This window comes from Condylostylus longicornis, unplaced genomic scaffold, assembly GCF_029603195.1.
Source record: "Condylostylus longicornis isolate FDR11 unplaced genomic scaffold, ASM2960319v2 ptg000004l, whole genome shotgun sequence".
NCBI classification, from domain to species: Eukaryota; Metazoa; Arthropoda; class Insecta; order Diptera; family Dolichopodidae; genus Condylostylus; species Condylostylus longicornis.
The window spans coordinates 16132702-16145582 of record NW_026577973.1 but is presented as its reverse complement, the minus strand read 5'-3'; the positions used below and the strand labels follow the sequence as shown (position 1 = coordinate 16145582).

Below are 12881 nucleotides of genomic sequence, written 5' to 3'. Positions count from 1 at the left end.
GCTTTACTGAATGCAAATATTGAACAGATTAAAAATTTCACACGCCGTTTAAAAAGTTTCACAAAAAAGTCACAATCGATGATTTTGATATTCGCCATTACGTCAAATTATGTGTACTATAATAAGACTCAGATTTGATGGTATAACTTCATGCAATATCTGTACGCGATACGACTACAAGAATATGAATAATTATTCTCTTAAAAACGTATTTTCAAACCACTTCATTTATTTAAAAGAAATGTGCTACTTTACATCACTAAATACTTAAATCAATCGATTCTCAAATTATTCAATCTGAATAAATTGAACAATTTGAATTATTTATTCCAAAATACAGGCAAAAAAAGATAATTTTATAAATTATCTTGCGTGACATATGTAGCTGTTAAAAGTAATAATTGTACATATTTAATTTATAAATGATTTTCGCAAAATATTTATAAAAACTCTTTTATATTCAATCAAACTCGAATCAAAATTGTACTATTGATAAGTCGTTGACTACAACACGATAATGACTTTCATAATAATTTACTGTCAACATCCACTTTCTATCAATCACAATAACTGAATTGTGTTACTGAACATTTTAATAATTACCTGAAAACCTTTATAAACCCAAATTATACTCGTATACATATAAATGTAAACATGCGTATATAAAAAAATCTGAGGTGCTCAGCACATAACCAATCGCAATGTGTATTGTCTAGTTAAGTGAAAGTGTTTAATAAGTGAAAGTTAACAAATAAAAAAAATGTAAATTTGGCTCTTAGTAGAGTTTCGCTTTGTGCGATCCGAATTATCTGAAAAGTTTTCCATTTAGTTTTGGTTACAACCAGAGGTAAAAAATCAAATTTTAAGAAATTCCATCAATCCATTCCATAGATATCATAAAAAATGTAAAGTCGGCCCTTAGTCATGGAGAAGTGCGTTCCTACCGAAAACTCGATACGCAAAATTTGTTGCCACCACATGACCTTTCTTATTGTATTTAATACGGTCTGTAAAAATTATATTACAATATATACGAGTATATAAGAAAAAATATTGTAGAGTAAATGTTTGTATGGATTTCGTAAATTGCAAAATATTTGCACATTAAAATTGCATAACATCAACTTAAATTAATTATTTTGTTCTTTAAAGTACTTTTACATGGCGCATTAAACACAGTCATTAATGCATTATGCTATTATTAACACTAATGGTCAATTAATTAATATTACAATAACGATAAATGCATCTGAATAAACTGTATGAGTTCTTTATTAAGTAAGGACATAATTATGAATGAAATGCTTTAAGTGAGGGCTCACAAATGAAAATCTTTATTAAATTTTACTGGTATGCAAATTTTAAAGAAAGCTTTCACTTTTTAATTTTTTTTTAACTTGCTACAAATAAATCCCTTCGAGGGTGCAGTGAGCAAAAGAAGCTGGACGTCGTTATATATACGTCGATAAGTAGGATAACAGTGATTGATTTTGCCATAGAAAAATAAAATTCAAAACTAATTTTTTTTTAATATAAATTAGAAAACTCAGTTATTTATCAAAAAAATTGTTCCTAATGCGTCATAAAATTAATGAAAATCAAAAGAACGGCAATTGTTTGGGTTTATACTTTTGATTAAAACCTGTAAAACCTTGAAATTTAAATGATTTTTTGCAATATTTCCTGCGCATAAAAGATTTTTTAATATTGGACAGCTTAAAATTTGTTAAGAACCGGTTTAAGAAATTTTTTTGAAGTTTTAATTTGTTCTGTTATCTTTTTAATTAAAGAAAATTAAAAAGATAACAGAAGGAAAATTTTAAATTTTCTAAAATTAAAACGCGCTTCAAAATAAAGTAAGATGTTGTTTTCAATTTGTTTATTTATAGCCTTTCCGAAAACTGTCTGTTTGTATGTTTCGGAAGTTCTAAATGAAAAATTTTAAACATGTAGAAATTTTGTTAAAATCTCTGAATCTCGGAGACGGTTAAAATTTAAAAAAATTATTGCACATTTCGACGCCTTAAACGATGGCACGTTAAAACAGTGACTATTCTATAAAAATAAGTAGTTATATATAACAATAATGTGTATTGATTTCGGTAGCCTCAAAAAACGGAGTAATTGCTAAATTAATTAATGTTTTCATTAAAATTCTCAAAAAATATTCATTTTATATTTATCGTTATAAATTTTTGTATGTAGCATGCATTAGGAATTTCAGAATCTCATTAAATTCTTAAAAATTTAAAAGATCTAAAAACTGTAAAATATTCGGAAAAATTAAATCGAAAAAAAAACTGTTCATAACCCCTAAAACAGAAAATTTATCAGTGTTTTGTATTCTCTAACAGTGTCTCACTGCAACAGTATAAGAAACTATATAAAATGATTAATACCTGAACAGTTCGTAATGTATCAAAAGTAGAAAAAAAAATAAAAAAAAAAAATAAACTTTTACAACACTTTCGAAAATGACTTTATGACTATTCAAAGCAAACAAACACAATATTTAAAGCTCTGGAGAATAATAAAATTGTACGTGAAACAAGACAACTAAAGGTATTGGTTTTCTTTTTCCAAAAAATAAAAAAATTTAAAATTAAAAATACACTTTGAAAATGAAAACTAATGATTTGAAAAATTAATGCAACTTTCGTCATTATCTTGCGTCATTAATAAGACAAAAAATATTATAAACATAAAAATATTTCTAATTCGTAATATTTTTGTACACACCTTAATCAAAGTCTCTTATTTTGTCTTACAGCACTTTTTTCTGCCGTAGAACATGGTCATCTTGAAAAAGCGAAAACTATTCTGGAATCTACAGATGTCGATGTTAATAGGTAAGTTACTATAGAATTATTTATAATAGAATTTATAGGATTATTTAGGCGACGATTATTTTTTGGTTTAATTAAAGTATTGCAAAAGATTATGAAAATGTCCTTGAAGCAGTTCTTTCAAATTTCAAGAAAGCCAATATACCTTTAATTAACTCACCAAAAAAAATGCAAATTTCACTCTTAGTTGGGATTCACTTGTGGGCGATCCGATTTCTCAGAAAAGTGTGTCAGTTAGTTGAAATTAAGATTAAGTAGGTCTCTCTATCACGAAGAAACATATTCCTGTTGAAAACTTAACACGTAACAAAATTTTAAAAAGGATTCAATGTAATTGTTTCCAATTTCAAAGTAGTTTCCATTTTTGGTCTTTATTAATAACTTTTATATTGGAACATTATTCTTAAAGCTTCTTGAGAAAAAAGAACTATTTGCATGGGAGTTGACATTTCTGTGACCTTGCTGATATTACCTTTATTCATAAATAGATAAAAATATTCAAAATAACCACAATATTTTTGAAAAGTTTTTAAAATTTAAAATTTAAAAAAATAAGCACTAAACTAAATGGTTATTAAAGTAGCACTTTTCTCTTGAGCAAGAGAGGACTCTTATATTTATATCTTAATAAGAGTTAAAATATTTTTTATATGCTTATAAAAAATATTTTATCTCTTATTTGACAATAATTACGAGAGTATTTTCATTAAAATATCAATATTTATCAAATTATTGCATACCTTCAGGATGAGAGCAAGTATAAGCAAAGTTCAAGGAATAATTAGTCACTTAAATAAATAATTATATTTTCCGACGATAAGATATTTGTTGTTAGTTTTTAGCTTTTATAGAAATTTGGAAATGCATACAGTTTCGGGAATATAAGGCGCCGAGTTTTTAAATTTTACTAATTTCGATGGGCGTTACTTAAAAGATGTAGGAATAAAATAAGTTATTTATTTATATCTAGAAACTGCTAAAATTTTAAACACCTACAGTTAATTTTAACAACCACTTTAGAGGCTAAGCCCTTATTGAAAGAGATTTCTAGCATAGATCTATTTGCATATAAAATACCAGCTTTCTATCTTGAAGGGTGTAGAAGTTTTGTAAACTGGTCCACGGACGGACATAGTAAAACTAATAAGCACTTTCTTTTAAATTTTGTTTTTGAAAAAGTGCTAAAAACTGCAGAAAATGAAACTAAAGAAATCAATTATTTAAAAACTTTTACAAAGAATTTTTCATTCTTGTTTTTTCTTTTTTCTGTTTTTAAGTCAATAATGAAAAAATTTTTAACTTTTTCAAATGTTTTACACGAAAATTATATTAAATTTAATTTTCTTAACTATTTTTTTTATTATAGCATTAATAGCGATGGACTCTCACCATTAGATGTTGCTGTACTTGTCAATAATCGGTCAATGACCAAAATGCTACTTCAACATGGTGCTACTGAAATTAGTCAATGTAAGGAAATTTCATAAATTTTTTCTTTAATATATTCATTTTGTATAACAGTTTGTCACTTATCTATATGTATGTGCATACGTATATATGTAGGAACAATGTGCTTCATGTATTCATTGAATTTTCTTTTTATCTTTTAAAGTTTTTGAAATTTTTTAATTCCATAAATTTTGGTACAATTACAATTATTGTTTTATCTTTCGCAAAAAAGTTAAAATACACAAGTATTTCTCAATATTTTCCAAATGTACATGTATGTAGATATATATAGATATATGCATGTACACATAAATAGAACGCAAGAGTTTATGTTCTTTCAATAATTTCCACAAAATACTTTACGAGTATTTAAGGTATTCGTTAAGTCCACTGAAATAATCTAATACTCGTACAATAACGTATGTAGAGAAAACCGAAAATTGTCTCTATAGTATTGTCGAGTATACAATTTTGAAAAAATATCTTTTAGTATTTAATAGTCAAGAGATCTAAATAAGAACTACATGGATATGTACAAAAATTGTGTAATTTAAATCGAAGCACTAATATAGAATAAAATTTTCAAAAATTTTTGATAATTTTTGATAAAGATGTTTTGATAATGAATTTTAATGCATAACGAGAAAAATAATCACGAAACTTAAAATTAGTGCTGCAGTAGATTCTAGAGAAAATTTTCAGGATATCTTTAATAATTTCCAAATTAAATACTCTTAAAGTGCTTATGATTCTTCCTATACTTTATACTCCCCTTACTTTACTCTTAAAGTGATAAAGATCTTAGTTCATTTTCCTCCTTTGTTATATGCAGTATTAAATTTTTTTAATACCAAAAGTTTATTTTAATCGAAGTATTTACCTTAAGCATGTAAAGCAATTCTAAACCCTTCTTACACTGTTTTAGTAATAAAACTAATCAGACAAAAATAAATTCAAAATGAGGCAAAAATTAAATATAGTTTTAAAATTGTTAACAAATTACTGTACAAAATTTCAAATTTTAATGGACTCATACTTCATCTTGGTCAATATTTTTTTTGATTAGTCAAGTAATTAAAATAATGTCAATACTAGAACCTTAAAAATTAAATCACTATTACAACTGTTGCGCTTTCCTATCGGCGTGCATATATAGAGTGGGACTAACAAATAACGATCTCATGCCAAATGAATGGGAATCTGCATATCTGATAGCATCTGCTGTGTGCGACACTTTATATAGAAAAAAAAATTATAGCATAGTCGAAAACATTTTTAAGACACTAACTGAAATTTACGGCAGCAGGATAGAATACGAATTTCTTTCCTTTAGTACGAAAACAGCTAGAATATTTGAGTGATACAAATGAGATGCAGCATCCACTTCATTATTCTTGTTTTTCTTGATATATTAGAAATACGGTTAATTTAAAAGCAGTTGTAATTTAAATGTATGCATTAAAAACAAATACAACTTTATAAAAGTAAAATTATATTCAACATATACATACATATATATACGTAAAGTTTATGAGGGTAATAATAAACAAATAATAAAATAAGTAAATTTTAATTCGAATGTTTTCAGAACTTTAGTGTTTTTTTTTTTTGTAAAAAATACTTTGTTTGATTGTTAAATTCTTTAATAAAATATAAGAATTTTCGAAATCAATATACACAAACACATAAGTACAAATGTATATACATATGTGGTTTCATTGTAAGAAATTGAAAATTCTTCAGAACTTGAATAATTTATTCAATTTTAAAATCAAATATTTTTTGTGGTCTTTCAAGTTTCTTACTTGAGTTTTCATATTTGAGCGTAAAATATAAAAGAGTTGGTGCAGTTTATTTAAAAAACCCAATAACATTTCTGCATTACGGTGACATCGTAAATACCCAGAAAATATACTTAAAACCAAATGGGGAAGCTTCTGTTTGAACAGTGTGGATATTACGTAAGGAAAGACCTTTGAATATACGTAAAGAACTAAAGAAGAATGAATTTTGGTTATGGGACAATGTAAGAACTCTTCGTATAAGCTTTTCTTTTACAATTCTCATCTTGCAAGATTTTATTCGAGATGATATCAAAATTATTCTCATTTAAGCTTTAAAAATTTTGATCTATAAAAAATTAAGTTCATACTCATACATGGATGTCACTCAAAATTTAATTTGCATTCATTAACTTGCTACTGTAAAAAAAAAACTCTACCCAGAATACATAACAATTTCTATTACGTATTAATTATTTAATCAATTTTCAATAAATGTTGCAGTGGCGTATACGATTTTTTATTAATTTTTTGATTTGAAAGCATAATAAATTAAAATTGTTGCATTACGTCAATTTTCTTGAAATTCCGGATGATTGATATATATATATAACAATGACACTCAGACAGATGCCAACTTCATAAATTTCTATGACATTAAGAAATGCGAAGCATTTGCGTTGCTTCCTGAATTTTTTACTGTATTAGGCAGTTTTCTTCAAATTGTTCTTTAATAATATTATTTAACATATATAAACAAACTGCAAAAAATAGATGTTATTACGATCATAAAGTTTATTTGTTTAATTTAGTCACCGATTATACAATAAAATATTTACTAAAAAAAAATAAAGAGCAATTTTCCCTTCAACAAATGAAAACACTGCTATTACATACTCGTATTTGTAATAACAGTATTTTCGTTTGTTCAAAAATGTATGCAAAAACTCAAAATATTTTGAATGTTTACATACATTTAGGATAATACGCAACAAAAATTGAAAGAGGCATTTACATAATACCTGAGTTTAAGAGTTAATTCCGTGAGTATAATATACAATATAATTATACAAGTAATTATATTTTTTAATGGCATGTCATTTACAGTTACCTTTCTGTATTTATGGAAATTTTGAAAAGCTTACAATTTCGAAAATTGAAGGTGCCGAAAATTTAAATTTTACAAATTTCGAGACCTGATAACCTAAAAAGGGGTGGACGTGGAAAAAAATTTTCTACTAGCAAAATAAAATTTTGATTGATAACTTATAGGTGTTAAAATTCAGACTCCAACAATCTGAGGCCTATGAGAAAAATTATATCGAAAATTTGGATAGCCAACCATAATTTTTCTGTGTTTATATAGAATTTGAAAAATATTTGCCGTTTCGTTACAATAAATAGTCAACAAGTGGCATTTTTAAGACTTTGAGGGATGTTTTAGAAGGGCGGGGAGGAAGATAGGTAATAATTTTCTTCTACTGAAATAACTAGAAACTTATTTCTTTTTAAAAATAATGAAGAAGTGTAGGAGTTTGTAATGACAGAGATAAGAAATGTAGAAGCTTTGTAAACAGACACACGAACTGGTGGATGTCCTGACGGAGGGAAAAAGTTTTTATCAAATTTTTTTTTAAAAAGTGCTAAAAATATGAAATTGTTTTATTATAGGCAGCAGTTGTTTTAAAAGAATTTAATGTTGCAGAAAATAAACTTTAATTGTTGTAATTTGTCTCCAATTGGCTGTAATTATTGCTTTTTAATATAAAATGCAATTTATGTGTATCTGCATAGCATTATATACAATCGTCTTACATTTATAGTATACGTGTGTATATTTTCGTTTATTATTTTCATAAAAACAAGAGTACTTAAAGCTATAAAACATCGAGGTTATTGATTACAATAAATCAAATTATTCTTATACTTTCAGGAGTATAAAAATCGTTGATATTTTAAAATTGATACGAGTATTAAAAAAAAAAGAAGGAAACGAAATCCATATGGATTTAATATGGACGGCGACGTACTCTTTGGCGTCTTTGCCATTATTCTGTAAGAATAAGAAAAATTTGTTTACATAACAAGTCATAAACTTTGTGCATCACTATATGCAAAATTGAAGAGAAAAAGATTTATTACAAATTTTACAGAAATCAAATAAAAAGTGTTGTCAAATTCTCAAATTAATCAAAAAGTGTTGCATATTTGTTTCGAAAGCATCATAGAATTACATTTTTATATTTATACATAATATACATGACTCATACTTACCCCTTAAAAAATAACTTCTAACTGTACACCCACAATTGTAAATATGTAAATCACATCGGCTTTATTTTCTATGAATAACTTTAGTTGAATTAAAATTATCAAAAAATTTGCTTTCGAACGGAATTAGTTCATAGTGAAACTAAAGGTTTTCAAGAAAAAGAAAATTTCAAAAAAAAGAGTAGCTTTAAGCGTAGATTGTTTGCAATAAAGCATATTTCGAACAGTAAAAGAAAAGTAATTATTTGAAAGGTTTGCTATGATTATAGTCTCAACAAATAAGAAAGCCAAACTAATCCGTATTCATTTTTAGGACAGGTAAGAATACGTAAATCTTGATTGGTACTTCAAAAACAAGAATTTTGAAAAAAAAAAAACATTTTCGTCCGTGTCTTCACATAATTAAGGAAGATACGGTCCTAATATACGAACGCCAAAAACTTAAAAATTAAAAAATTCTATGAATGTACATGACATTTTAATTTATTTACAAAAAAATTTTACAAATTTAATTTTACATTTTCATTGTCACTGTTTTTTTTCTCAATCAACAATATTTTATGCTAAATTATATGTACATAAATACATATGTGCATACGTTTGTGTAATACAACTATTTTATATCAATATATTGATAATATATTAGTATAAGTATTAGTATACGTTAATGTATTAGTAATTTACTTTATATGTATATATAGTTAAAGTTCAAGAAACACTTGGAAACCATTTGAATGGATTACTTCGTGATGCAGAAAATCGTATTCAAGATTTAAGTGGTGCAGAGGAATTACCTCAACCGCCCTATAGTACAAGAGCTTCATTTTCTAGTATAATTGGTAAGTAAAAGAAATAAAAAATAATTCCGGAAAAGTGTCATAAATTCATAATTAAAATTCTAAAATAAATTCTTAAAAATTTCAATAACAAATTTTTTAACAATTTTAAGTTTTAAAACGTCATACCCCTCTCTTCTGTCTAAGAATAAATCGACAATTTGTCGCGTTAATCCTAAACAACTTATCATTTTAGATTTGTCCACCATCAACTCCATTTATCCCCATTTAATTCAAATGAGCTGACCAATTGTGCAGTGGTTATTGCACTGGTCCTTTAACTGAAGGGTCTCGGGCTCAAAGCTCAGCCAGGTCACTATAAAAATTATATTTAATATTATATAGCTTTATACACATTACATATAAAAATAAAAAAATTAATATTAACTAATTGCCATATTTCAATAATATTCAACATTTAAAAAAAAAAATACTAGCAAAATAAAAACAGAAAATATAAATAACCTTAAATATCTAATATAAAGAAAAAAACTGCGGTAGGTTCGTCACCTGCCTAGTAAAACACAATGACGTCAGAAACTAGTTCATGGTTATATACAATAATCATACACCAGCCCTATGCTCCTCCTAGGAGCGAAGTAGGATAAAAAAAAAATTTAAATGACAAAGATAATTTGCAATAATTTTAATTTTTTTTTAATTCGATATCCTTAAAAAAAATAAATTTGCATTTTTTCTAAAATTTTAATTTAAAATAAAAATATGTAAATTTTTGTTATACAGATTTGAAGTGTTTTTTATAGTTAACTTGGACCTCGTTTCCTTAGAAAATTACTAATCAAATTATTTATTCAAAGTTTATTATTATTGAAAATATAAGAAAAATTCCTAAAATTTCTTTGCCAACTTTTATCTAATCCTAGAAATATGCAAATTTCCAAATTGATTGCTACATAAATTTTATTAAATATTGCTCTTGAAATAAATTATAAAATGAAAAAAATACGTTTTCTAGCCAAAAACACAAAAGCAAAACTGTAAGAGAAATTTACAAATTTGGTTCAAGAAAATATAAAATTATATTTAGTAAACTTTCAGGAAACCCTTGAAATAAAATCATGTTACAAATGCAAAACAGATGGATGAAGTAACCAAAGGGACGAGTTAAATCACAAAGATTATAATTGAATTGTAAATAATTAATACAAATTAATTTTGCATACATAGGTACAAATAATTTGTAATAATAACATTAGCGAAATGGGCAATGTTCTAATAATATGATGTTTTTGTGATTGTGTGTTTCATATTGATTTTACTTTAAAAATCAATATGGCAAAATTTGCCGCAAATTATTTTATACCTCTGTAGGTAAGTTGATGAAGTGTTCAACTAGGCAACCGTAATTCACTTGTTCGAGTTCAGTTTGAAGAGAAAAAAAAATTAATTCTTTTAGCTGGACTCGTTCCTTTGACTCCGTCATCCATCTGTTCTGCAATTATATGAAAGAATTTATATTGTTTATTTCTATAAGAAATTTTCAAAAATTGTAAACGACTACACGTTGCTATTTTTCATTTGTACATGGGCACAATTATTCGTAATGATAAAGTCCATTGTGTCCTTTAGGAATTACTGTTAACGATATTTTCCTTTTTTCTAACGTAAAAGTTTTTCTTAGTACAAAAACTGGAGAGCATATAACTCTTCTGATACATGCAAGAAAAATTAAAATTGATTTGTAATAAAAATAAACTCAATTTTTGGCTTCCTGCTTCAATAAAAATCATAACATTTTTTTTTAATTTTTGGTGCAATTTAAACAAATTTAATTTCTTAATTACAATTAAATAAAATTTAAAATCTAGATTATGAAATTTTTTAAAAAAATCAATTAAATTTGTAACTTTTATAAATTTCTTATCATTTTAGGCAATAGTGGAAATTCTGTAACAGGATGTACTGGCACTGAAGCTGATAAACAAATTGGCCTCTGGGAGAGACGTATTAAAGGACTTAGACGCATGCTTTTAGGATGGGATCAAGCAAGACCACCAGATTACCCAAGTGCTATAACAGTAGATGTAACGGGCTCTAACTCTGTATCAATTTGTATTTTAGAACCAATGGAAGGCTCAATTTGTACCAAATTTAAAGGTAAACTGCATTGTAACGCTGTATGTACTAAAAAAATTTTAAGATAAACTTAAATCCTTGAAATTCATCCAACTAAATTAAAAACTTTCAAATTAATTAAAAAATAAAATTTCATGACAAGTTATTTTTTTTTCTTTGTGATTTAATTTCCACCTAATTTCTAATTATATTAAGTAACTATCATCCAGTTTGTATTCTTAATTTATTGCTAGTTCTCAAAAATAAAACTGTACTGGAAAATTTATTTGCAATTTAACCATAAATTTTATAAAAAACGAGAAAAAATTGAGTTGACCGTGTCAACGCTGTGATACCCGTACGAATTTGTTATCCTATGTAAGAATAAAATATGTCATACCTGACTATTACCATATTAATTTATGCAAAATTTCAGTACTGTGTTTTCAATATTTTCTACGATATGGCCAAACTATTATTGAAGTTGTATGGCAGCTATCAGAAAGAGCCAAGCAATTTCAACGAATTTTATCAAATCATTGGCCCTATTAATATATGGGCATGTGTGAAATTTCAATATCATACCTTTTATAGTTTCTGAGATATAGTCAAATAAATTTTGAAGTTGTATGGCAGCTACCCGAATTAGTGTCGCGATCATACCCAATTTCAATTTTGGTAAAATTAACTCCATTAGTTTTTAAGTTATCTTTGGGACGGACGGACAGACAGAGCTAAATCGACTCAGAGTTCGATGCTGATCAAAAACATACACTTGACTCTATATCTAACACCATCAGTTCTTAGCGTTACAAACGGTAAGGCAAATTTAGTATACCCTTCGAGCATACGTTCGTACGGATGTAAAAATACGAGTGAAAAACACATTCCTTTTTCAAATTCTTTTTACTCATTTGTTACACACACATATATATGAGATGTATTTTAAATAAATTCAATTAACTTATAATTTTATTGCCTCTCTAATTTTATAAACATTTTCTTTCAAACACTTTTATAGTACAATGGTCAACACGTGCTGATTTTAGTAATATTGTTGGTGAACGTGTAATATACGAATGGACTAGTTATCAAGGTGTTATGGGTGCGACAAGTCGTATATCAGAGTTAACACAGGGAAGACGATATTTTTTTCGCGGTGCTTGTGGAAATGTTAAAGGCTGGGGTTTATACAAAAACTCATTACCATATAGTGTGATACCATCAAGTAAGTATTCTACGCTACGCACATAATTTACTTACATATCATATGTATTTTTTCTTTACCAATCCAATTAAAATTTTAATTATTAGCCATGAAAGTTTAAGAAAAATTAATGTCATGTAAATTTTTACTACCATGCCTATTTTCCTTCCATTTAAATCAACAGGTTGGAGAGATGTTGATAACAGAGAAAACCGTTTTGCTGGCAGACAACGAATTTTAGATGATTTATTTACGGCTGTGCGTTTAGCCCGCCCTGGCGATGCTTCAGAGCTATCATTAGAAAAAAATAGTGCAATTCAACGACGCAATCCAAAAAAAAAAACTACAATAAAACAACTTTTTTCTGCTGCATCCAAATTTCAAAAGAATTTAAGACGGTAATTTTCTCCTGATA

At 26.5% G+C, this 12881-nt stretch overlaps 1 protein-coding gene across 2 annotated transcripts in view; it reads left to right on the top strand.

Annotated features, from left to right (window-relative positions):
• The window catches only part of LOC129609384 (uncharacterized), a 35947-nt gene that overhangs the window by 17440 nt on the left and 5626 nt on the right, over positions 1–12881 (top strand). For both annotated transcript variants that reach the window (XM_055521307.1, XM_055521308.1), the window contains 6 exons: positions 2771–2849; positions 4213–4316; positions 9049–9186; positions 11077–11301; positions 12281–12487; positions 12651–12864. In XM_055521307.1, the coding sequence (XP_055377282.1) occupies positions 2771–2849; positions 4213–4316; positions 9049–9186; positions 11077–11301; positions 12281–12487; positions 12651–12864 (967 nt within the window). The remainder of the gene's footprint in view (positions 1–2770; positions 2850–4212; positions 4317–9048; positions 9187–11076; positions 11302–12280; positions 12488–12650; positions 12865–12881) is intronic.